This window comes from Hippocampus bargibanti, linkage group LG20 (assembly GCF_051943395.1).
Source record: "Hippocampus bargibanti isolate YZ-2025 linkage group LG20, ASM5194339v1, whole genome shotgun sequence".
NCBI classification, from domain to species: Eukaryota; Metazoa; Chordata; class Actinopteri; order Syngnathiformes; family Syngnathidae; genus Hippocampus; species Hippocampus bargibanti.
The window spans coordinates 4184108-4210569 of NC_142753.1; the positions used below are offsets into that span (position 1 = coordinate 4184108).

The following is a 26462-nucleotide window of genomic DNA, read 5'->3' on the forward strand; positions in this document are numbered from 1 at the left end:
GACGCCTCACAAACACATGAGTCAGTCCACTCACGACTTGCGATATACCTGGAAAAAAAGTTTTGTACAACACTTTACAAACTCAAGTTATTACAAGAAAGTAGAAATAATGCGAGTTTATAGCGAGATGAGCAAATTTTTGTGATCAAGAGCCACATTTTTTTAATGGAAGTCATTTGTAAATTATGTAAAACATTTTCCCAATAACTAATTGCTTTGTCATTTATATTTACGTATGTACACATAGACCACCACCATGAATATATTGGTAAAAACTATTTTTTGGGGGGTGGCTGCCCTCATTTCAAGCTCATATAACTCCAGACCCCTCAGTTCGTTATATCGAAGCTTATATCGATACTATTTCTATCCAGATATATCGATATATATTTCGACTCCCTTGAATATCGATTAACTCTTTTTTTTTCTGATGAAAGAAGACCATCTACGGTTTCTTACGCTGCATTGAATAGTTATATAATCCTAAAACTCAATATTCTGTGGGTCCTGGAATTTTTGGGTGACAATGACAAAAACCCTGGCACTGGAGTGGACACATTTTTCCACATGCCTGTGTGTGTGTATGACTTAGGTTTTTGCTCTAATTTAAAATAAAAAAGGAAAAAAACAACAGAATTCGTATTAAGATTATACTTTGAAATGTTGTGACGTTTGCCTGAGGCACAATGATGCGTATGATGCGTATAATGATGCGTAATTTGATCGCTTCCTGTATGAATTATGACGCCTGTCAAGTAAACGTAATTATAAAAGTTTTGAGTCAGGTAACAATTAAGTACAAAAGTCTAATTTACTTTTATGACCTGTTTTTCATTTTTTTTTTTACCTTTGATCGTAACCAAGGATCAAAGAATCCATTTTACTGTGTTAGACTAAATTTACCACTCAATAGACAGTTGAAAATAGAAAATAAGGGCACATGGACTCTGTGGAAATGAAAGGTTTGAAAGTGATGGAATTTGCAAACAATAACATGAAAATCCAATGCACCATGTCCTAAAAGTTAGGGGGATTGGCCTTTCAGATCAGATTTGAAGAGGTTCTAAAACTGCCTGCTTTTTTGTGTGTGTATGTGCTTCGACATTTTCAAGTGCTGCATTGCAGCCTGGAATCTTCATACCTTTGTAGTTTTAGCACAAGAAACTTGGAACGTTAGCTCATGTCGGAGTCTCTGTACAAATTAGTCTCCTCCGTGAAGTGATTGTCAGAACCTTTTGGGGGAAAAGTTTTGGTAGCGAGAAGGAGCCTGGGTGTGTGTGGTCCTACTTGACTGGCAAGCAGATCTTCAAGAGGAGCGGTTGGCACTTCTCCACTCACACTTGGATGACCATCACGGATCCTGGTCGCTTTCGTAGTGGCAGTCAGGATCCAGGGAGGCCCCCATAGCTCTGGCAGATAGACTATAGGGGAGAAAAAAAAACAGGATGAAGCTGAGGCTGATAATTGGCGTGATGATGAGTGCCATGTTGAAAATTAGACAAACAATGTTGTATCAAAGTTGTTGTTCTTCTCCTGGTTCATGTTCTTCGCTTGTGTTGGTCTAAATAGTCAATCAGCAGTAATCAAAATGATGAACAGAAAGATTATTTATTCTTGGAATGGCACAGAGAATGCTCTTCACAGGAGAGAGAGAGAGAGAGAGAGAGAGAGAGAGAGAGAGAGAGAGAGAGAGAGAGAGAGAGAGAGAGGGAGAGCGAGAGAGAGAGAGAGAGAGAGAGAGAGAGAGAGAGAGAGAGAGAGAGAGAGAGAGACCAGTGGGGAGCGCGCCTGCTCTTCCCCCACAGATGTTATTTATACAGAGAGCGGTAATGACCTCATTTCAAAAGGACAATCAATACATGGAACATTAGACTTATAATGAGTAACATTACACACTACAAATACATAAATATGTAAACTATATCTATCTATCTATCTATACACACACACACACACACACACACACACACACACACACACACATATATATATATATATATATATATATATATATATATATATATATATACACACACACACACACACACACACACACACACACACATATATATATACATATATATATATATATATACAGTAAAGTCTCGTTATATCGATATCGGATATATCGATAGTCCCGGTTATATCGATACTATTTCTATGCACGCACGGAGAAAATTACATGCAAACAGGGTCGGATATATCGATAGTCCCGGTTATATCGATATTTTTTCGGACTCCCTTGAATATCGATATAACCTTGAATATCGATATAACAACGACTAAACTTAGACACAAACATTGAATGTTTACTGTAGTCCTATAAAACAACATAGAGGCTGTTGCAAACCATTGCTCACAATTTTGCATAAATCCGAAACAGCCCTACCATGACCATGTAGCTAACCTTGTTATCTTAGCATTACAGTCATGAAAAAAGTTATATCCAGTTGGTTTTGAACAACTATGACGTTTACCAAATAGCCTTTTCAAGAGCATTTTTACAGTATCTGTAATGTATTTTTTTGTTTGTTTTGTTTTTCTTGGAGCTATTCGACCACTAGGTGATGCTTATTCACTGCTGCGTTTCGATTGGCTAAGTAGAAGGTGTCTTGATTGCACCCGTAGAGGTTCCACCGTCAACCCAAAATGGCTTTTGCTTTCACATTTGAAAGCGCCGCACAAACAAATATTGCCGGAATAGCATACGTCATCAATCGGTTATGATTACAGCTCAAACACAGCAGTGGTGTCAGATAATTCACAAGACCACAGGACTCACCGCCCGCTGGTGAGTCACACCGGGCTTTAATAAACGTATATTGCAGTACATTATTTTCCGTTTGAGTGTTGAGGGTATGATATTCCTCCGCAAACCCAACCCTCTATTTCCCCCAATGGGATTAGCATCCAGCTTTTGACTTTCCCTCTGGATGTAGTTTGGAATTGATAGTAACAAGGTGCTATATTTGTACGAGACCCTGCACTGACTATATAGCAAATGGAGAATGGTGTTTAAGACTCAGGCACTAACCTGGTCTGTGAGGATTCGAGGCTTAATATCAGGAATGGCACCCCCTCTCAGCTCATCTTCCACAGCCATGAGTCTGACAACAGGGAAATAGAAGCAAACATAGCGCTTGTCAAAAATATAAATTAAATGAAAGCTATGTGCAGCTATGTGATCATGCTGAATAAATGGAGTCATTTTTATTGTCGTTTTGAATTTATTAAGGCCATGGCATGCTGAATTTGTTCCATTTACTATTGCATGTTTGCATACCGCTTCATACAACAAAGAGGGTGCAGAAAGTGCTTAAGATTGAATGACTGTCTGTGTCTTTGTGTTGTCATATTATTTTTTGTTATTATTTTGACTACAATTTGGCGCCGCGAGAGTGGCTGCCTTTACAGCAGCTCCTGTACTTCTTCCTTTCTTTTTCTCTTGCATCACTTTGCTGCTGTGAAATGTAAATTTCTCCACTGCAAGATTAACAAAGGCAACCCCCCCCAAAAAAAAAATGGCTGCTAAGGGCCCTAAAGCTGAATTTTGGACACTTCTTGGTTAGAATTGACAGTTTCTCCTGATTTTTTCATCTGGATATTGACAATTTTATGATACCTCCCACAAAATATATGTCATGATTGCCGTGGTAAAATGAAAATACAGTAAAGTCTTGTTATATCGATATTGGATATATCGATAGTCCCGGTTATATCGATACTATTTCTATGCACGCACGGAGAAAATTACATGCAAACAGGGTCGGATATATCGATAGTCCCGGTTATATCGATATTTTTTCGGACTCCCTTGAATATCGATATAACGAGACTTTACTGTATATAAATGAGGACGTTCTCTAAAGCGTCACCTGTTGATGATGCCTTTGATTTGGGAGTCCTTCTCCACTTGCTGCTGTTTAAGACGCCGCTCACTGTCCTCCAGACGACACTGGTACTGCTGCAGGATCTTGCTGGTCTGCTGCTCCTGCGACGCGAGCCTCTGCTCGTATTCCTCCAGCTTGCGATGGGACATTTTCAGGCGCTCTTTCAAAGAGTGGATCTCCTCCTCGTACTCCCTCACCTGTAACGTTTCACTCAATGAATGATACAGCACACTGGACGATATACTTTGAAGCGTACAAAAAAAATGTTGTGGTTACCCTCTCCAGGCGGGATTCGTCCATGCTCTTGGAGTACTCCTTAAGCTGGCCCTCACGGTCGGGTCTCAGACTCTCGATGTCGGCGGAAAGATGCGGCATGTTGGACACCCAAGCCACCGTGCGCTCATTCAGGTTTGACTGGGAACCCTAAAAATGGCAGTATAAAAACAGACATAAAAAATGTCTCAGGTGAATTCAAGTGTCATGTTGGAAACAAGTTCTGGACGGAAAAGTGTACTAGACCCTCCGCACACTGCCTAACACCTTTTCCAACAACTCCCCTTAGGCAGGCGCTACTGATCCATGCGCACCAAATCAAGCAGACATTTAATAATTTTATTTCCCCTAGCCAGTAACTCTATAAACAGTAACCAAAATCTAACTGTATAGAGCTTCTGTATAGATTTTTTTTATGAGGATACTAGTGCAACGTGTTCTACCGGAGACAAATTCCTTGTGTGTTCTACATACTTGACCAACCAAGATAATTCTGATTCTGAAATTTGGATACAATCACTATAACAACACTTTTCTTGCAGTTGTGTAATTGAAAAGCAAATGACGAGATTGAATGACTCAACTCACCTGTTTGTTGCCGAGGGGCTTAAGCAGATGTTGCTGCGGTGGCTGCAACTGTTGAGACTTTTTACCGCTCTTGGTTGGCGTATCCTTCGAGTCTTCGGCGGTAGCAACCGCCGAAGACGGGTTCTGGTTCTCTTTAGCGGCCCCCGTCTGAAAAGGCAAACCGGGAGCCGGACTATCCGTCACAGTGTCCTGCTTCTGTGTTTGTGTTGGTTGCTGTTGTTGTGACGGTGGCTGAGTTTGCCGCTGTTTGGCTTGGACAAAGTTTGCGTCGGTGGACTCCAATAGGAGATTCCTGCTTTGGGGTCGGGCTTTGGGGGGCGTGGCCGTGGCGTTGACGGAGCGCTGGGATTTGAGGAGGTGGGGGGCGATGGAGGACTGGCGTACGGGGTGGACGGTCGTTGGCGGCGTGGCCAAGGAAGCGGGCGTCCCGGTTCCGGTGGGCGTCTGAGAAGCGACGCCCATCATGTGCTGCTTCTGGAGGGATTCCTGACAACACGATTTGAGAGAAGAGAAAGGTGGACATTTCAATTTAATGGGGGAAGGACAATGGAAAATGGACTTTTCAATTGCTTGGACTGTATTAACTCATTCACTGCCAACCGATGTGTCCACTGCAGTGACAGGGTTTTTGTCATTTTCACTCAAATTGCAGGACCCACAGAATATTGACTTTTAGGACTACATAAACATTCAATTCAGCGTAAGAAACCTTAGACTCTTCATTTTTCATCAGGAAAAAAAAAAGAGTTAATTTCTAAGTTATATGGGTCTGGAGTTATCTGAGCTTGAAATGGGGGTGGCTGTATAAAATACAATACATATTGATGTATATAGCACTTTAACAACAGGTGAAGCGCTAACATGGACAAAAGGCAAATTCTGCCCCCTCGTGGAACAAATTCGGGAATGGCACTCCACATCCCGATTTTCAATTCCCGAATAAATTTGGGAATGGCAGCGAATGAGTTCAGAATGAAATAAAACAAATTATACCTGAAAATGTGACTGTAAAGTGTCCTTGAGAGTTTTGAAAGGTGCTTATTATTATTAGTAATATTATTATTATTATTATTATTATTATTATTATTATTATTATTATTATTATTATTATTATTATTATTTTAATGTGCTCCTTTATGCAAAGCAAGGCTCAAATAGCTGTGGGTCTTCTTCGCTGAAATGCGGTAAACATGCACATTCAAACAAATATACAATTTGAATATGCTGTTATAAGCTAACCCACGCTAAGTTAATATTTGATTAAAAACTGACAAGTTGGTAATTTATTCAACAAGAACAATTGTCCTCACAACAACTGTACAAAAAAAAGCGACAGAGATTCATTGCAGCCCACGCACCAGGACAAAAATAGCTCAGAACAACACAGTACATTACGTTATCATTAGAACCGCTGCAGCCTACACAGTATGACTGATAAGTTAATAACATTTATTATTATACATGGCGGCCCAGTGGTCAGCGTGTCGACCTCACAGTGCTAAGGTTGCGGGTTCGATCCCTTCTTGGACCTTCCTGTGTGAAGTTTGCATGTTTTTTTCCGTGCCTGTTTGGGTTTGCAGTTACAATACCGAGCTGCTACTACAGTTTTTTTTTGTAGTAAACAGTAATTAACATGGATGGAAGCAGCACACCTACCTGCACCTGCAGTGAGAGCTGATGCCAAACTAAGTCGTTGTTCTGGTTCTGACGGGTGAAATCATCGCTGTAGCTGTGCGAGTGGACGATACTGGGCTGAACTAAGCTGTTCTGAGAGCGTAGCGCCGATAGGTCCTCGCTGCGGGAGAAAACGTTATTGCCAAACGCCGGGGTATAGTCATGGTGACCGTTCTCCGGCTCCGGGGCCAACAGGAGGGGTGGCGGCGGCGGCTGGGCCGGGGAGTTCTGCGCCGCCAGGTGGAAAAGAGGGTTCTGGAAAGACAGCGGGTAGTGCATGGCCGCCGCCGCCTGCTGCTGCTGCTGGGAAATTGACTCTGTGGGGCCGCCGATGTGGCCGATCTGGCTCAGTCTCAGACCGGAGCCCGCCGAGCCGCTTGGCAGGTGGCCGGCCATTCGGAGTGGGCCCCCCAAGTTGCCGAAGCTGTGGCCCAGGCCGGCGATGGAAGCCTGCGAGGACGTGAGCATATCCCCCACGGAATTCAGGTTGGAGATGCTGTTCATGCGCGAGTCTTGGAGGTCCATCATAGACACACTTTTATTCACGCTGTGAACCTGAAAAGCAGAAATTAAAATAATAATATTAAAAGAGAACTGACATTTTTTTTTGTTTTCTAACTGACATCAGAAAAAAACGTTTTATAGCATCTAAAATACCCAAAACACGCGGGCTGATATTTTTAGTCAAATGCAAAACACCAATAAAAATGACTTAAAGGACAACCGACGACTCCGGGCAAGTTGTGTAAATAATTTGTAAAATGGCTTCAAATCTACTGAGCGTATTTTAAAAAGATTCCACCGCATATAGCTATATTTTACGTTTTAAGACTCGCGCTGTATGTTCAGGAAGTATTGTTTTTGAGTTGGTGACGAGTCCGTACGTGACGTCACTAAAGGAACGCCCCACACCGAAAAAGACACATTGTAGCAGTCCTTCCATCACGTCAACATTTAGCTTGTAGTCGACGTGCACATTCCACCATGATGTCCCTGATCCACTGGTGAAAAGATGGTTTGATCCTCTCCTCTTTCATATTTGCTTTATGTAACAAAGAGGGTACAGAAAGTGCTAAAGCAGGGGTGTCAAAGTCATTTTTTGCCGCGGGCCACATTGTAGTTATGGTTTCCTCTCGAGGGCCGTTATGAATTTGGGGAACCCATTAGAATGTTTAAATCCCTTCAAATATTACATATAGAGCACACAGCAAATTAATGAATAACTCGTTTTCAAATCTGAAGTTAAGAATAATGACTTTTATTGTGGTTGACATCCAAAAATATGAAATTTTGGCTCAGATTTTAGCAATCATCATGGAATTCAACAAGTTTGATTTGCTTTCGCGGGCCGAAAAAAATGATGTGGCGGGCCGTATTTGGCCCGTGGGCCTTGACTTTGACACCTGTGTGCTAAAGAATGAATGCCTCTCTGTGTCTTTGTGTTGTAATATTGTCTTTGTTTTGTCATATTTGTATTCTTTGTTCTTTTGACTTCAAGACGGTGCCGTGAGAGTCGCTGCCTTTCCAGCAGCTCATGTATTTTGTTTTTCTACTTTCATTCCTTTTATCGCTTTGCTGCTGTGAAATGTAAATGTTTCCACTGCCAGACTAATAAAGGCAAATCCAATCCAATCCAATCCAATGTATTTTGCTGTATTGTTTGGTCTGAAAACCTTGTGTTGCACCCAAAAGCCGCCAGAAGAGGGTGTCCAAGCTCCATGGAAGGAATTAATCAGCCTGTGGAAACGGGCTGATTAATTCATCACAGGAGCTTGGACGCCATTTTCTGCCTCTTTTTGGGTGATACATTTCCCCCCAATGTAAAATAAATGTTTGCAAACGATTAAAGAAGTCCTTCCGTATCAATTCGAGCCGTCTGGACTCCAATGTAGCGCCCAGGAAATGCACAAGATGGCGCACAAGCTCCGTTGGAAATGGGCTGATTTGTCCGGTGGGAATTTGTGTCAATTTACACCTTCTTTATGCAAGTTACCGCAATTGGCTGCGACACACAACGATTCACCATCACGTTATTTATGTAGTTTTCCTTCTAATTTCGCGATCAACACGGTGTTTTCAGATGAAACAAAGTACCCAAAATGCATTGTGTGTTGCTTTCTCGGTCAGGGGCGTTCCCTCCGTGACGTCACTTAGGGCATCGTCATCAACTCGAAAACAAGACTTCATGAATATTCAGCGCGGTTTTTAAAACATAAAATATAGCTGTATGCGGTGGAATCTTTGTAAAATGCGCTCAGTAGAAGTCATTTGAAGTGATTTTACAAATTATGGATGCAATTTGTCCGGAGGTGTCGGAAGTCTTTTAATGCAAGATCCAAATCAAAGTTGTGTTGCGTTACCTTGGGGTCGGGTTCCGTGATGTCAGAGCTGCTGGTGCAATACGCCGGGCTGGAGCGGGCCAACGGAGGCCGGGTGACATAGAACACCTCGCGGGACGAGCGCAGGTCTCGTTCGGCCTGACGCCTCATGTTGAGGTTGGACGAGAGAGACTCAACGGCCGACACGGTGGGGGGCGATGGCAAGCGATTGATATCTATGGAACTTGAGACACGACATAAATGTCCGGTTTATGTCAGGTCTGACAGATACAAAGGTCCAGGTTGAGTAAAAAAAAAAAAACATTACTGGAGTGATTTCCTTTGCGTAAGTTCTCGCCAAATCACTTTGTAATTTTTCTGGTGTAATTCCTACATTTTTGCGAAATTTTAAACTAACTCATTCACTGCCATTTCCGAATTTATTTGGTAATTGAAAAGCGTGACGTGGACCGCCATTCCCGAATTTGTCCGGGTTTTTTTTTTTTTTTCTTGTGGGGCGGTGCCGATAAAGAGCTGGTCAACCCTCTGGCAGTGTTTTTTCCCTTCCGTTTGCACTTTATTACAGCTTCAGCTGTTGTAAAAGCGCTATATAAATCAATATGTATGGATTGGATTGTATTCTGGACAGCCGCCCCCATTTCAAGCTCTGATAACTCCAGACCCATGTAACTTAGGAATTAACCATTTTGTTTCTGATGAAAGAAGATAGGCTAAAGTTTCTAACACTGTATTGTGTTTATGTAGTTCGAAAAGTCAATATTCTGTGGGTCCTAAAATTTGAGTGAAAATGACAAAAACCCTGGCACTGGAGCGGACACATTTTTGCACATGGTCTGAAAGTGAATGAGTTAACACATACCTGTTTAAATCTCTCATCATCAGGCTCTGGAAGTCAGAAGACATTAGGCGATTGAACGTTGGCCGAGAGAAGAGTCTGTCCTTAGGTCGCTCGGGTTGGTGGTTGGTGGCGGCGTGGAGCTGAGGGTTCCGCAAAGCCACGCTAATGTCGTTCAAGAGCCGTGGCAGCGGGCCCAGTTTGAGAATGGCGTCCTGTTAGGGGAAAATGCCACCGCAAACAAAGCAGAATTGGACTGTTTATATTAACATGAAGAAAAAAAAATCTAATTAATCACAATCATGAACCTTGCTGAGCTGGCCCATGACCTCCCACAGCAAGCTGTGGAGCATGGACAGTTCTCTGCCGAGGTCGATGTAGCCCTCAAAGCCTCCTGCATTCCCTCCAGCGTCCATGTTGGAGATCTCATAGAGGAATTGCTGCATGGAGCCCCATTCCATCTCCAGGAACTCGTTCATAAAGTACATGTATTCTTCCTTAGGCCCGAACCTAAATTAGCCAAGAAACTCATTGGATTTTGATCAACGTTATCACGATCATTAGTGAGGAGCCACTTTGTTAATTTCCTTGATCATTGGGCAAGGAATGAATTCTGCAACATGTTTTTTATCAGGGAGTTAAGTTGTTAAAGGACTCACTTGTTGAAGCTTGCCAAGTTCTGCATGACCTTAGCGATGAGCGTGAGCGTCCGCGAAGTACGCTCCACCGGGTACTCCTGCGTCAGGTTGAAGAGCGAAGGCGACATGATGGCCGGGCACATGAAGCGGAGGAACAGCGAAGAGCTGATCAGTCCGTCAGCCAGGTCCTCCCTGCCGCGCTCGGCGCAGCGGGCCCGCCACGAGGCAAACACCTCCTTCAGCTCGCGAGGGAAAATACTGAAACAAGTACGACCAGACTTCATGTCAGAGAGAATGCGGCGAATTAACGGAGATGATATATCTTGGATAGATAAGATTCGCACCACAGGGAGTTGATGATCTTGCAGAGTAAGAGCTCACAGCACATGCGGAGGTTAGCTTGGTGGTCAGCCAGGACTGATGGTGGAACTCGCATGGGGTCCACCTCGCAGTTCTCTTCAGATTCATACAAGGCTCGGATGAAGTCGCCTGAAGGATATCGCGGAATATTTGCTCGTGAAGTGTTTCACAGCTGAGGAATATATTTGTTCACTTATCTTTTAGGCTGTATGCTAAATTAGCTACTTGTCAGCGTGTTTGCTAACTGAGCTGTCGGGAAATGAACCCTTAGCCCACTTTAGGCAAGTAACAATATTTGATAGCTTAGCTTTTAATGGAAACCAGATTATATTTGATTTTGCAAGAAATAACAACCGGAATGTGATAACTTGGTAATAAAGAGGCTTGGGAGGAGATTTGGGCAACTTTTGTCCAAAAATAAAGAATGCGCGTGATAATTTGGCGTTTTATCAAACAGGAAATTATACTTTCTGACTTTTTATCAGGGGGACATTTTAACTGGATTTTAGCTGTCAGTCGCATACTTTCAGAATTCTATTTTATATTTGGAAAATCTTTTTCATTCATAGAAGGTGCGCCTTATACTCCAATGTGCCTTATATATGGAAAAAGTTTGAAAATACACCATTCCTTGGGGGTGCGCCTTATACTCCGGTGTGCCTTAGACACCGGAAAATATGGTCATTGCAATTGATGTTGACAACTATTGTTTTCACACAACCGGAAACATACAGTGAAACCTCAACTTACGAACTTAATTGGTTCCCAGACAGAGTGTGTAAAGCGAAAAGTGTGTATCTAAAAAAAAATTACCATAGAAAACCATTAAAATGGGAATAATCCGTTCCCGGGTTTCCATAAAATATACTTTACAACTAAATAAGCCTTAAAACTACACACAACATACCTTATTCTAATAATAAATGTGCTACTGTATTGTAATGAAAGAAATACACTGCATTGTATCATAAAGTCAGTTGGCGTTGGAGGTCGAAGGTCAAAGGGAATTGCTGTTTGGAAAGAGAGGCGCATTACATGACGACTGTAATTAAAGAAATAAACTGTGCTGTAAAAGAAAGTTTTATAAACCTTTTTGATGGTCGTTGATGGCTTATAGAGGGAGAGTCACCTTCTGTAAGTTACTGTTGGTAACTTAACCTCTGGTGCTGTTCGGTCGTGTGCTTCCGCCGAAGATCACTCCGCCAGCCGTGGTGGGTGTGTATTATGAAAATAGTGCTTATTATAAGGTTTAATTTTCATAAATTTGACGTTTGTAAGACAAAAAGTTTATAAGTTGAGGTGTTTGTAAGTTGAGGTCTCACTGTATTTGGTAAATTTCAGGTTGTCCCGCAGATCCTACCTATGCCTTCCTTGAGGTATCGGTGACCAATCAGCTTGAGGTACTCTTCCACAGCCTTTGTGGCGAGCGTGTTCTCCCGGAAGATCATGTGCTCACGCTCCATGAATCGATCCACCTCACACATTGCCATGTCGGAGAGGAACTCCTTCAAGCGGGTCATATTTATTTTGTTTAAGATAGCACATTTGATGTTAAAATCCCCAATAAAGGTCGGTCTTGTTTACCTTAGTCTTGCCGGTGCTTTGGAGGATGTGCACCAGGGCAAATGCCACTTCCTCTTTGCTCTTTACGCTCAAGAGCGGCTCCAGGACGGCGCACAGCGTTCGGTAGTTGTTGGTGATGTACTCGGCAAACTCCTTGTACAGCTCCATGGGGAGGATGTTCATAGTCTGGTAACGCGACTTGACGCGGAGCGAGGCGTTGATGACTTTGCCGCTCCCGACGCCGCCACTCTTGGCCAAAACGCTGGACTGGATGACGGGGTACCACTGCTCCACAAACTGACGGCCGGTGATGCTGGAGATGGGGATGCTGACCAGGCCAAGGTAGGTGCTTTTCTCCTAGAATGGGGACAAGACAGTGTTGCCGTTTATTTGGAACAAAATGTGGTCACTTGGGTTAGGCAAGAATCCATATTTGTTAAAATAGTCAACCCCCATTTGGGCAAAGAAGCACAGATGTGAACATCTCCAACTATTCAATTTTTTTCTTTTTTGAGTTCTGATAAAGCGCGGGCAATGGCCTCTGGCAATGTTTTTTTTTCTTTTCCACAAGGGGGCAGCATTTTCCCTTTTACATGTTAGCGCTTTGTTCGAGCTGTTGTTAAAGCCCTACATCACAGGTGTCAAAGTCAAGGGCCGCGGGCCAAATCCGGCCCGCCACATCATTTTTTTCGGCCCGCGAAAGCAAATCAAACTTGTTAAATTCCATGATGATTGCTAAAATCTGAGCCAAAATTTCATATTTTTGGATGTCAACCACAATAAAAGTCATTATTCTTGACTTCAGATTTGAAAACGAGTTATTCATTAATTTGCTGTGTGCTCTATATGTAATATTTGAAGGGATTTAAACATTTTAATGGGTTCCCCAAATTCATAATGGCCCTCGAGAGGAAACCATAACTACAATGTGGCCCGCTGCAAAAAAATGACTTTGACACCCCTGCCCTACATAAACACATTACGTATGTATTGTAATGTATTTTGAGAACCCGCCCTCATTTCAAGCTCATATAACTCCAGATCCATTGAATTTAAGAATTAAATCTTTTTTTTTCTGATGAAAGAAGAGAGTCTAAAGTTTCTTACACTGCTTTGAATGTTTATATCGTCCGAAAACTCAATATCCTGTAGGTCCTGGAATTCGAGTGACAATGACAAAAACCCTGGCACCAGAGTGGACACCTTTTTGCACATGTCTGGCAGTGAATGAGTTAAATAAAACACCAGCGTAACATTACCTTGCGTCTCTTTTTGTCCGTCTCCTTGTAGAGGTGAAACCGAAGGCTACGAATGGTGGGCAGGTTGTTGAATTCAAAATGCTCCCCCCAGAAGACGGTGTCTGTGCGAGGTTTGCTGGTGGTGCGGGCATACAACATGTCGTCCAGGCAAAGCTCACAGTAATAGCGCTTCTTGGTCGGAAGGTCCCGGGCTTCGATGATCCATAATTTCAGTACATTATCCACGCGCCTGCTGTTGTCCTGAAGAAAAAAAATATATAATTTCATGAGCCTTGAATTTTGGAATTTGGTGACGAAGATCTTCACAATTTCATGGGTATTCGGTTCACCTTGTTTGGTTTGACGGCTCTTTGCAGGTTTTCAATCCACTTGTCTCTCTCCGATGCAGAACGACAGGCAAAGCATTTTGTCCCTGAATTTGTGGTCACCTAAAGATGGCAAAAAACAGTAAATATACCAATATAGAAAAAGTTTTAAAATACACCACTCATTGGGGGTGCGCCTTACACTCTGGTGCGCCTTATACACCGGAAAATACGTTGTATATTATATTGGAAACCTTTTTTCAATCATTGAAGATGCAACTTGTAGTCCGGTGAGCCTTATATGTGGAAAATGTTTGAAAATACACCATTCATTGGCGGTGTGCCTTATACTCTGGTGCACCTTATACACCGGAAAATACAGTAGTCTACTGGGCATTCCAAGACAATAGTGCATTTTTGGGTTGACACTAGAAAAAGGAATGCGACGACAATTGGTGAGGTGGTGTCATGTGGGTGTGTGAGTACCCACCTCAAAACAATATTCTTGTCCTAAAATGCTGGAGTGGACCGGCTTTATGACGGCGTCTTCGTCCAGTACCAAGTCCAAAGCCTCGGCAGCGCTGCTGGGTGAGAGAAGCGACTCGTGGGAGTGGGATTCTTTGAAACTCTGCATCAAGCGTGTCCTTGTGGGAAGAGAAGAGAGAGAGAAAGAAAGAAAGAAAGAAAGAAAGAAAGAAAGAAAGAAAGAAAGAAAGAAAGAAAGAAAGAAAGAAAGAAAGAAAGAAAGAAAGAAAGAAAGAAAGAAAGAAAGAAAGAAAGAAAGAAAGAAAGAAAGAAAGAAAGAAAGAAAGAAAGAAAGAAAGAAAGAAAGAAAGAAAGAAAGGAAAAAAGAAAAAAAGAAAGCAAGCAAGCAAGAAAGAAAGAAAGAAAAAGAAAAAAGAAAGAAAGAAAGGAAAAAAGAAAAAAAGAAAGCAAGCAAGCAAGAAAGAAAGAAAGAAAGAAAGAAAGAAAGAAAGAAAGAAAGAAAGAAAGAAAGAAAGAAAGAAAGAAAGAAAAAAGAAAGAAAGAAAGAAAAAAGAAAAAAAGAAAGAAAGAAAGAAAGAAAGAAAGAAAGAAAGAAAGAAAGAAAGAAAGAAAGAAAAAAGAAAGAAAGAAAGAAAGAAAGAAAGAAAGAAAGACAAAACAACAATGCATTTTATTTCACAGCTTTTCGAATGTGACTGTCGTCATCCTTAAATCAAAAGTCGTCATCCTTAAAAGCGCAAAAGATTTGGATTCAATACACAAGTGAGTCACAGAGACTCAGAGTCGTCATCACACTTGACAATCTAAATATATATTTTTGGAGATGATCCTTTTATAATGAGTTTTTTTTTTTTCAAGAATTGTAAGTCTTGCTGTTTGCGATTTGGCTTGTTGATGCGAATCATCTGTGTCATTTGTTAGCTGGAGCTAACAGCAGGGCGGTGGAAAATGTTCATGGGCGGAAATCATTTCCTTACTGATGTAAAGGAAAGTAAGTGAATCATGGTTTTTACTTTTTTGGGGGGGAATTGTCTTGATTTTGTTCTTCCTCAGAGAGGAATACTTAAAGAAAACAGTAGTGAAATCAGCTAGCATGGCACATGCTAGCTGATTTCGCCACAAAGCATTATTTTCAATTTGGGATTTAAAAACAAAATAAAGAAAAGTAATATTACATTTTGAGCAAATAAGCTGATGTTTTTTTTTTACTCTTCAGTGAGCATTGGATGAAAAATATGAGGAGAAAAAATGCTTTAAAAAACCAGAGCTTGGCAGGCGACTACGAGCAGCTGCGATGGGAAGAGAAGAGTGTGAAGTTGGACGTCGGATGCCTTTGCAGCATCAACGGGAAGAATTAAGTGTGTATGGGCAGAATGGGAAGCCGGCTGTGAAGGCAGCTGTCAGGCAGTGGTATGAAACACCGCCAGGAAGTCAAGGTGACCACAGCCCTGAGCTGAGCAACTCCGACATTTCCACAGCAACCCCCATGTTTATTATATTAATGTGAAAATTATTTTGTTAGCAAGCCACTAAGCATCATTGGAGACTTAGGCATAACCTCAAAATGTCTTACATGTTATTTTGTAATGTATTTTGTACAACTGATAGCGACTTAGCTCATGCAACTTGTTCAATTTCACTTTTAACTAATTCACTGCCAGACGATGTGCAAAAATGTATCCGCTCCAATGCCAGGGTTGTTGTCATTTTCACTCAAATTGCTGGACCCACAGAATCTTGACTTTTAGGACTACATTAACATTCACATTCAGGGTAAGAAACCGTAGACTCTCTTCTGTCATAAAAAAAAAAATAGTTAATTCCTAAGTTATGTGTCTGGAGTATTCTGAGCTTGAAATGGGGACGGCTGTACAAAATACAATACAGTACAATACGTACATATTGATTTATATAGTGCTTTAATAACAGCTGAAGCTGGAACAAAGCACAAACATGGAAAAGGGGAAATGCTGCCCCCTTGTGGAAGGGAAAAACATTGGCAGAGTTCTGGCAAGCGCTTTATAATATTGGCACATGTCTGGCCAGTGCTTTATCGGCACCCCAGCAAGAAAGACCAAAACCCGAAAAATTCGGGAATGGCGCTCTATCAATTCCCAAATAAATTTGTGAATGGCAGTCAATGAGTTACCGTTATTACTTAAATCTTATTGGGCAAAGAATAACAAATGGCAAAATTAATGGATTAAAATGAAGCCTCCCTACATGAACAACAGTGGACCCGTGCACCTGCCCCAAAAATGTCTATTGTTGTCCTCCTGTGGGTAACGTCAGCACAACAGCGCTACTTTCTGCCTTGACATCTTCACTTCCCGTTCGCTGGCGTCGTGACTGAATTGTGTTAGTAAAGCAGAAAAAGTCTGACAACAATGCAGCACGGATTCCTCTGAGACGTGACCCTCGCGTTGGGATGAAAAACAAAACTCTGGCATCACAGCCGCATGGTGCTGCTTCTTCTTTTTCCGCTTCGTCGCATTGACACACAGATGGAATAAAATAATACCTAAAAGCAGTTCCATTCACATTGTTTTCCACAAACCCTGTAAATATAAAAATGCCCAACCTTTCTTGATCAGCGCTACGGAACCGGGGCAGAATCATTTGTCGGAAGCTGCTGGTCCGGTCAAGTTTGGGCTGACTTTTGGCCCTCTTGATGGAGCCCTTCAGCCTTCTGTTGAGGAAACTCTGAATGTGAAAAACAAGAGAAGAAATGTTTAGCTACTTAGAAACCTCAGTCCATAAAAAAAAATGTGGTGGGCCTTCTCTGCAGGCCTAAAAATATTTGAATGATGCTGCTTCCAGATGTGTGTTTTTGTATTTAAGCATTTAAGTATTTAAGAATTTAATCAATCATATTTCAGCCATCATTTGTTACCAAGGTCAGAAATCTACCTGGACGCCTTCACAATCAGTTCTGCAGGCCCTGGAGCATAAAATAAGTGTCGATGAAACTGTTGCTTTAACCTATCAAATTTCGAGTTGGCAACTCAAGGCCTGCTGGAAGGCGCTGGCAACGTCAGAGTTTTCACAAACTATGATTGGCGAGTCACTTGCCAATCATAGTATCACCAGCTGCGAGTGATAAGAGCATACTGGCCAGTGCTAGCACACTGCATCTGTAGCGAGCTGCATAAGCAAATATAATGAATGCTGTGTCGATGTAATTGTTGTTTTGTCAACCCACAATGGCTGAATGGCCATCATCTCCTCCTTCAGCCATTGTGTGAAATGGATTTGGTTGCAGACTAACTGTTAAAGCCATTTTCAAGACTGACTTTTCAAGAATAGATGGACATCGTTAAGGTTGGACAGCTCCAGAGCTAGCAAAAATAGCAATTGCAATTTTTTTGCAATTTATTGCAATTTTTTGAGGTTATCATGAATCCACACATTCATGGCCAGTATTTCTGGAGTTATAAACGCACGATAAACAACTCCAAATCCAATGTGACATAACAAAAAATGCACAAAAGTGGCTTTTAGTCCTACAAATGTTTTTTTTTTTTTTTCACTCACAGGTTGTCTGAAGGACTGCGGGGTGGCGTTGGGAGGAGTTTCCATGCTTGACTGTCGCACAGAGGCAAAACTTGCCCTGCGCGATTGATCTGGGAAGTGTATAAGAGGAACCATAGGTTAAACAAACTAAGAATAAATGATAATAAATCAGGATCATTAATTTCATATCACAGTTGAAAGTGTTCCACTTTGGAGAGTTGGCTGAACAGAGCTCACACACAAGTTAATGACAAAACCACGACAGACATGAAAACATGTTAACAATAAAAACATGAGGTAACATTTCTTGTAGCTTTAGCATTTTCAGTGTGGTCCTTAAAAGCCTTTAAAACGTTTAATGTTTCTCTTTAATTTGTAAGTAGGTTCGTTGTCAGATCTCCCAGACAAGTGACACGCAGAGCTTGATAGTGCCGTGGAGTCGAGCAGGACGTTCGTCGTGCTGTGATGTCCGTCCGACGCCTGGCCTGTGCGGGTCTTTGCGAGTCTCTTTGCGTCTGTATGAGTCCGAGATGTTTCTGATTCTCTATGTCTGCTACTTTTATACCATTTTCAAGCGTGGGACATGCGTCAGGCTGATGTGCATATCAAGGAGATCAAAGGGCTTGAAAGACATCAAGGACGCCGTGCGCACCGGTGACGCCACACCTTCACCAAGGAACTATGTAACTTTTTTCCTTCTCCACATTGAAAATATGTAACAGGTTTGTGATAAAATGTTTCCCTTGACACAATCTATTTCCTGTTCCTCCTCAAATCTATTTTTAGGTCTGTTTATTTGACTTCAATAACTAATGTCAGCAAAAGACACACACCGTCATCCTTGTGATTTCCTCCCAAAGCCTTCAAATGGGCCGCTTGCCAGATTCTATTCTGAAACATGGGCTAATTGTTTGGTCTCCATGGAAACGACGAGCTCACATTTGAACCGTTCAAGGTGGCGGCGCGATACAAACAAAACAAAGAAGACGCAGTGCACCTCCTCAACCCGAGCAGTGGAGCGGCCACCTAACGAACTAATGTGACGCAAAATGCATGTGTGTGTGTGTGTGTGTTGTGTTTTGCCTCTCCCCCCATTCGGGATGTAAATTGCCGTGTGTGTGGGTGGATCCAACCTCCAGCTAACTGCGATACAGAGGAAGAATACTACTGAGTGGGTGTCAAGAGAAACATACTCGCCACTTTTCATGCATGTGTTATTCTATGAATACATGGCTTTTAATTCAATCACAGTAGAATGAAATTGCAACCCCCACCCCAAAAAAAAATGTGTTACATTCACAACGAGACACTATTTGAAGGCAAAACTGAACCATTTTTATTATTTTGTCATTGTAGTGAATTTTAACTCATTCCCTGCCATTCACAAATTTATTTGGGAATTGAAGATATGACATGGAACGCCATTCTCGAATTTGTTGTTTGTGTTTGTCTTGCATGGGGTTGCCGATAAAGCGCTGGTCAGACCTCTGGTAATGTTTTTTCCCTTCCACAAGGGGGCAACATGTCTTTTTTTTCCATCTTAGCGCGTTGTTCCAGCTTCAGCTGTTGTTAAAGCGCTATATAAACCAATGCTTGATTGAATGCTTATGTAGTCCTACAACTCAATATCCTGTGACTCCTAGAATTTGAGTGAAAATGACTAAAATCCTGGCACTAAAGTGGACATATTTTTGCACATTGTCTGGCAGTGAACGCGTTCATGACTCACCCAAACACACTCCAGTCTTAAAAAGTCCTCACCCCCCCCCCCCCCCCGAATAAAAACAAAAAAACGTTTTAGGTCATTTTTGTCGCATCCAGTGGTCCTTTCAAAGACAAATTTAACCCCAAGATTTTGTTTATTTGCTCCTCAAGTTGTGGCCCAAACCGAACAAATTGAACCATGGAAATTCAGTAGTAATGGCTATCATGAGTAGACCCACAAAATTGAAGAAAATAATCCAAGCCAAAACTGAAAACTAACTGATTGAGGCTCCACCACTCACTTCAACATAGTTCTTTGGCCCAAAGAAAACACCAAAGCAAACATTTTTCTACCACAGCATTAATGAAAATGTAATAAAATCCCACAAACAGGTGAGTTTTTCAAAAACTACTGGTGATATACTTTTTGTATGAAGATAACAGCCTTTTGAAACAAGTTCCGGGGCACCCGATGAGAAGCAGGGACTTTTAAATCTACGACAATATGGTTGTCATAAATAATGACATCAACTTATGCAACATGATACAATTCCTCAGCAAATTGAGGAAATCCATCCCAAATGGCCAAAAGCTGCGACGCTGCAGTGATCAAGCAGCGCTAGACTTTATAGACTAAAGTCTACTTCTGGGTCTGAAATGGTTGATGTGGCTGAAAAAAAAATGGGGGAGGGTTGAAGGAGTCTGAGTGGCTCGTTTGAAGCGAGCCGTCGAAGCGATCACCCTCCATGACGGCATTGAGAGAAAGAAAAAAAAAAAATCAACACATCAAGTCGATGCTTCTTTGACAAGCTGACAGCGTTACCCCAGGAGGATTGAGCCCAAGTGCGTCAAAGGTCCAACGTCTCAAATGCTCGCAGGTTATTTCTTGACGGTCTTAAATTCCCAATACGTATGAACCTGACCTTGAAATATCATGTGCTAAAAATTTGTATGGTTCACAAAAACAGCCGCTTGTGTGTAAATTGTGACAAAAGAAACTAAAAAAATACAGCGTTAGAAATGTTCGACTTCTTTCATTAGAAAAAAAGTGAATTCCTAAATTATATGGGTCTGGAGTTCTATGAGGTTGAAATGAGGGCGGCTGTCCAAAATTCAATGTAATACATTCATATTGGTTTATATAGCGCTTAAAGGACAACCGACACCATGTTTTTGTTTGTCTAACTGACATCAGAAAAACGTTTTATAGCATCTAAATACAGTAAAGTCTCGTTATATCGATATTCAAGGGAGTCCGAAAAAATATCGATATAACCGGGACTATCGATATATCCGACCCTGTTTGCATGTAATTTTCTCCGTGCGTGCATAGAAATAGTATCGATATAACCGGGACTATCGATATATCCGATATCGATATAACGAGACTTTACTGTATATATAGTTTCAGTCAAATGAAAAACACCAATAAAAATGAGTTAAAGTGTCCCAAAACTACTTCAAAATGATCTCAAAAAGTTTCAGACGGTCGAGCCCCCTTTGTTCGTTTTGTCACGCTAAGACGTCTTGCCCGAGAATGAAAACAATGGCTTCAGATTTGGAGAAGATGCTTTCTCGTTATCCAGTTACGAATATGATTCAAATAGTTCTGAAGAGGAAAGCATAAATGTTTGCAAGCGATTAAAGAAGTCCTCCCGTGTCATTTTGAGGCATCTGGACTGCAATATAGCGTACCAGAAAATGCACAAGATGGCGCCAAAGCTCAGTTGGACATGGGCTGATTTGTCTGCTGGGAATTTGTGTCAGCTAGTATCAAATAGTCGTCTTGGAGCAACACACGAGACACCAACGCGTTATTTATGTGTTTTCCTTCGAATTTCGCCATCAACACGGATCAAAAACGAAGTTTTCAGAACAAACAAAGTACCCAAAATGCATTGTGCGTCGCTTTCCCGGTCACAAACAACTCAAAAACAAGCCTACCTGAATATTCAGCGCGAGTCTTAAACCGTAAAATATAGCTATATGCGGTGGAATATTTGCAAAATATGCTTAGTAGAAGTCATTTGAAGTGATTTTACAAATTATGGACACAACTTGTCCCGAGGCATCGGTTGTCCTTTAACAACAGCTGAAGCTGTAACAAAGCACTAACATAGACAAAAGGCAAATGCTGCGCCCTTGTGGATGGGTAAAAACATTGCCAGAGGGCTGACCAGCACTTTGTCAGCACCCAAGCATGGAAAAAAAAAGGACGAAATTCGGGAATGGCGCTATACGTGATATTTTCAATTCCAGAATAAATTTGTGAATGGCAGTGAATAAGTTAAAATGTGAATTGACATGTTGCATGTGTATCATGAACCAAATTCATACATAGGAATTCAAGTTGAAAACTACAAAGGAGGAGTGAACAGACCTGTTTTTTTACGTCTAATCATCCAATATGATGATCAAAAATGGACGCAATTTTCCGCCAAGCCGATTGCGTGGGGGTGGGAAGAAGTTTGGCATTTTAGCATCACCCGTCTGTGAAGGCTTCCGATTGGAGCCGATTTGGGTGAATTCCATTGTCTGATTTTGTCTTGTTGGAGGGTTTTTTTTTTTCGTTTTAACTATCCCAGAAAATGAGACGTTTTAAGGGTGGATAAACCTGCTTATTTGCAAACTCGCCATGCTGTGTTTATAAGAAAAAAAAAATCACACACACATAGGGAGAGCTAACGATGTTCCTATGGCAACCAGGCCATGGTCTTTTCTTTCTTTTTTTTTTGCCTGTGCTCTGGTAAAAGGCGAGAATGCAGAACTACAAAAACAACAAAAAGATATAACATTTCTCTGACAGCCTTTTTTTGCCTCAATTTTTTGTGACATATCGTGCTGATGTCATCTCCCGCTCATCCCCATTTTTGTAGCCAATGGGAGCTGGCCTTGAGCAACTTCCTCCCGCCCCCACACTGCGCTACCTCAACCGCTCCACCCACCTTTGCTGTTCAAATCCTGCAGCGCTCCTTCTTCTCCTTTTTCTGCCGTGTTTATTTTTCTTTTTTTTTTACTTGATTGCTACCTGCGGGTCTAAAAATAGTTGCAGTCAGAAGTGTCACTTGTCTTTCTTTGCCCACTTTGCATAAACCCCCGAGAGCCAAGCTATCACTTTTGTTAAATGTTAAGATGTCATTAAAGATGCAGGTTTAGCATTCTTTGCAAATTTCCCCATTGCGGAACTATTAAAGGCTTTATTATTTTATATCTTATGTTATCTGTGGTCTTGAGTTGGAACTGGAATACATTTTTTTGGGGGGATGACATGTGATCCAATGTGGGATAAAATGTATGGTGTAAGTAAAAACTAAAATGGGGGGAAAACTGTGATTACGGTTAAATGTTAGCAAGGAGAAAAATCTCAATATTCAAGTGAGATTATAACTTGGTTTTCCTTTTTTTTCACCCCAATTTCACTTAGAATACTGGTAATTATTATAAAATGACAACATTCTAGAATATTTGGGCTTTATTTTGGCAATTAAGGCTGGACCTTTTTAATTAATAATTTAATAATTAAAACTTTTTTTCTGATGAAAGAAGAGAGTCTAAGGTTTGTAATGCTGAATTGAATGTTTATGTAGTCCTAAAACTCAATATTCAAGTGACAATGACAAAAACCTTGGTACTGGGGTGGACACATTTTTGGACATCTGGCAGTGAATAAGTAAAAAAAACACTTCCCAAGGCGATACATACATGCAAGAAAAAAAACAAAACAAACAAAGCACCACGTCAAATAGAGACAACCTTCACGGTGGGGGGGACGTGAAACACAAAAATTGGTCAGAACGCACTCACTTGGGGTTAACACGCCGGGTCCGCCACAGCACACTTCCACTTGACCACCCAAACCAAACTGACCCTGATGCGGCAGCCACGATTTTGACGACGCGTCCATGCAGCTACAAGGCGCGCACACACACACACACACACACACACAAAGTCAACTTCATCTTGGAGTTGTTGTACATATTTTCCTGCGATATTTTTTGGGGAAACAATCATATGAATTTCAGCATCCTGTGTCACAGGTCGAAACAAAACTGCAAGCTTATCACGGTTGCCCTTTTACGGCCCAAATGTCACCGTGGCCCCTGCTCAACCTCAAGCTGTTCTTCTTATGATTAATTGATGGGATTTTTTTTTTTTATTCCACATGCATGTTACGCTCGCTCTTATTCCTGACTGGCGTGTACATGAGAGATTTTGTATATTAACAGAAATATGAAATCTAAAATATCCAATTGTTTTGAACTAGGAAGTAGTCTACTAACACAAATTCTACATTTTTTTTTTGATTAGTGTCTCTTTTTCATTTTTTAACTGTAGTCCGGTGCGGCTTATAAATGGAAAAAGTTTGAAAATATACCATTCATTGGGGGTGCGCCTTATACGCCAGAAAATCCAGTATTTATTTCTATCATTAATTTGAGAGGGAAACATATTTAAACACTCTGAAATAGATTTGTATTATAGCACTCAAGTGTGGGGAAACTGAGTGTTTCCTCGCATGCATTATTAATGGAAGAAAATGAACCTCTGGGTATCAAAGCGAAACAATTAAACTAATGTTTGGCCTGGTTAACTTTTCATGCAACTCCATTTCAATTCCAAGTTGTCACTTGAGAAAAAGCAGATGAAGTGTATGCGGAGTAATCTTGAATACATATTGCTGTGACGCAATGTTTGTAAAATAGTATTGTGTCAACGCTGTCCTTTTGCAGATAACCATGTCTCATACCTCTTTCAATTCATACCGACGTTGTGGGACACGAAGTGTAGTGACTCATACTTGGTCGGAAATAAGGCAAGTATAAACCTCATTTGTACCAAACACTATAATTGGGCCAAAGGCAACAAGAGACAAACTAACTTAACGTCTAATTCATACAAAATAGGATGATGTCGTGCAATCGTGGTAATTAGCACAGGAAGTAAAGTAACTACGAGCAGAGCGAATTAACTCATTCACTGCCTTTCATTAATTTATTCAGCAATTGAAAATGTGACGTAGAGCGCCATTCCCGAATTTGTTCGGGTGCCGATAGAGCGCTGGCAATGGCCTCTGGCAATGTTCTTTCCGTCCACAAGAGGGCAGTATTTGCCTTTTTCCATGTTAGCGCTTTTTCCCAGCTTCAGCTGTTTAAGCGCAAAATGAATCAATATGTATGTATTGCATTGTATTTTGGACAGCTGCCCTCATTTCAAGCTCACATAACTCCAGACCCATATAATTTAGAATTTTTTTTTTTTTCAGATGAAAAGTCTTTTTTACACTGCATTGCATCTTTATGAAGTCCTAAAAGTCAATATGCTGTGGGTTCTGAAATTTGACAAAAACCCTGGCACTAGAGTGGACACGTTTGCACATCATCTGGCAGTGAATGAGTTAAGCAGTTTGAAGGATAAGAAGGTTAGTTACATTTCAGCAGAAAATATATATACATTTGCCGGACAGTATTTTTTTGCTAATTTAGCATTGCTGCTTCCTCTTAACAGCTCTAGAATCAACATACGGGTTCACTTTTGCTGAAAATGTGCATGGTGAAGATCATCAATACTGTATTAGGCACTTGTTTGGAGCATTTGGATCTACTACACGACATTGAATGGGGGTCCCTAATAGCGATTACAGTTAGCATACAGATGGAAGACCCCCGCTTGCTTGTTTTGCTGCCAAACTGATTGCATACTGTGTACAGCACTCACCCAAAATGAAGGGGGGTTTGCTTCCTAGAGATGAAACGTTGACAGCTCAGTCACATCCGAGGATGCGGATCCACCGGGCCGGTTGTCAGGTTGCCACGGCGACAGCGGTTAGGCTGAGAATCACACCTGTGCGTCCCCCTGGAGTGACCCCTTACTCATCCCCTGCAAATGCGTGAGCGTCGGGCTTGGTCATGTTTTATGAGCAAAAGTGCGCGCGTAAATCAAATGACTGAAGCATCATCATCTTCATGATTAGCATTACCTCTCTTCTTCCTCCTCCAACTCTAGTGAGGACCACTGGGGACAGCTGAGTGGTTGCACAGTCTCTTTGGTGCCTGCTGGCTGGGAACATGATGCGTTCACGGTCACCTGGAATCAGTAGGAACTCCCGTTAAGCATTAACAGCACTTTGCCATCCGACAGCGACGAGCCCCGCACGCATCCCAATAAGGTAAACGTCCACATTTTTGCGGCATTGGTTCTCTCTGGCTTCGATTCCCACAAAAATCTTGGAAGGGGGGGGGGTGAATCCACAGTGAGGTCTACGGGAGCCGCGTACCGAACCGGCGTCTTCTTCAGCAACCCGATTGCGATTAAACACGGTGGCAGGAGAAAGAAAAAAAGAGTCGCTTGCTGTACGAATGCGAATCTCCCCGGAGGGCGGAGATGGGGCGTGAGATAGCCGGATAGAGGGTGAAGCGGGGTTGGGGGTTGAGGAAGCACCGCCTACGAGAGGCGATAGTCCACCCTGCGAGTGTTCTCCTCGAGCTGGAGGAACCCCACAGCGCCCCTTAATTGGGAGGAGATTGGAAGTGTGCGATAGAGCTCAAATTACAACACGAGTGAGTTTTATCCCCCACACAGACGTGAAAATCACTGATGGCGATTTATTATTTTGCATTTGTGAGGGAGAAACCCTTGTTTGACATTCAATGTCAACACAAATATGTTCGAACTGCCCTAAAAACAAAAGTGCAGAGTAGACAAGTCTAGTTGGCAATTATTAATGTAAACTGTATTTGTTTCGCACTTGAGTCAAATAAGCAGACCATTTGAATCAGGTATCACAGATGATAGTGGCTCTGAAGGACAGCAGTTTGAAATTTGTGACCTAAGCGCTCTAATGTAATTAGTGAATCTATGAAAATGGAGTGATGCACAGATACAGTGAGACCTCAACTTACACACACCTCAACTTACAAACTTTTTGTTTTACAAACGTCAAATTTCTGAAAATTAAACCTTATAATAAGCACTATTTTCATAATACACACCCACCACGGCTGGCGGAGTGATCTTCGGCGGAAGCACACGACCGAA

The 26462-nt window shown here is 41.7% G+C and overlaps 1 protein-coding gene across 1 annotated transcript; it reads right to left on the reverse strand.

Annotated features, from left to right (window-relative positions):
- Positions 1-423: 423 nt before the first annotated feature.
- On the reverse strand, positions 424-25790 carry syngap1a (synaptic Ras GTPase activating protein 1a). The gene is made up of 21 exons (XM_089023650.1): positions 25405-25790; positions 25143-25304; positions 23232-23335; positions 17745-17833; positions 16792-16913; positions 14215-14368; positions 13749-13847; positions 13420-13659; positions 12182-12517; positions 11958-12102; positions 10582-10726; positions 10259-10495; positions 9908-10109; positions 9624-9814; positions 8786-8987; positions 6408-6980; positions 4752-5237; positions 4167-4313; positions 3876-4087; positions 3035-3107; positions 424-1421 (listed from the first exon to the last, which is right to left on the reverse strand). Exons 3-21 carry the CDS (start codon positions 23329-23331, stop codon positions 1383-1385), a joined length of 3792 nt encoding a protein of 1263 aa, XP_088879776.1. The 5' UTR covers positions 23332-23335; positions 25143-25304; positions 25405-25790; the 3' UTR covers positions 424-1382.
- Positions 25791-26462: the final 672 nt, after the last annotated feature.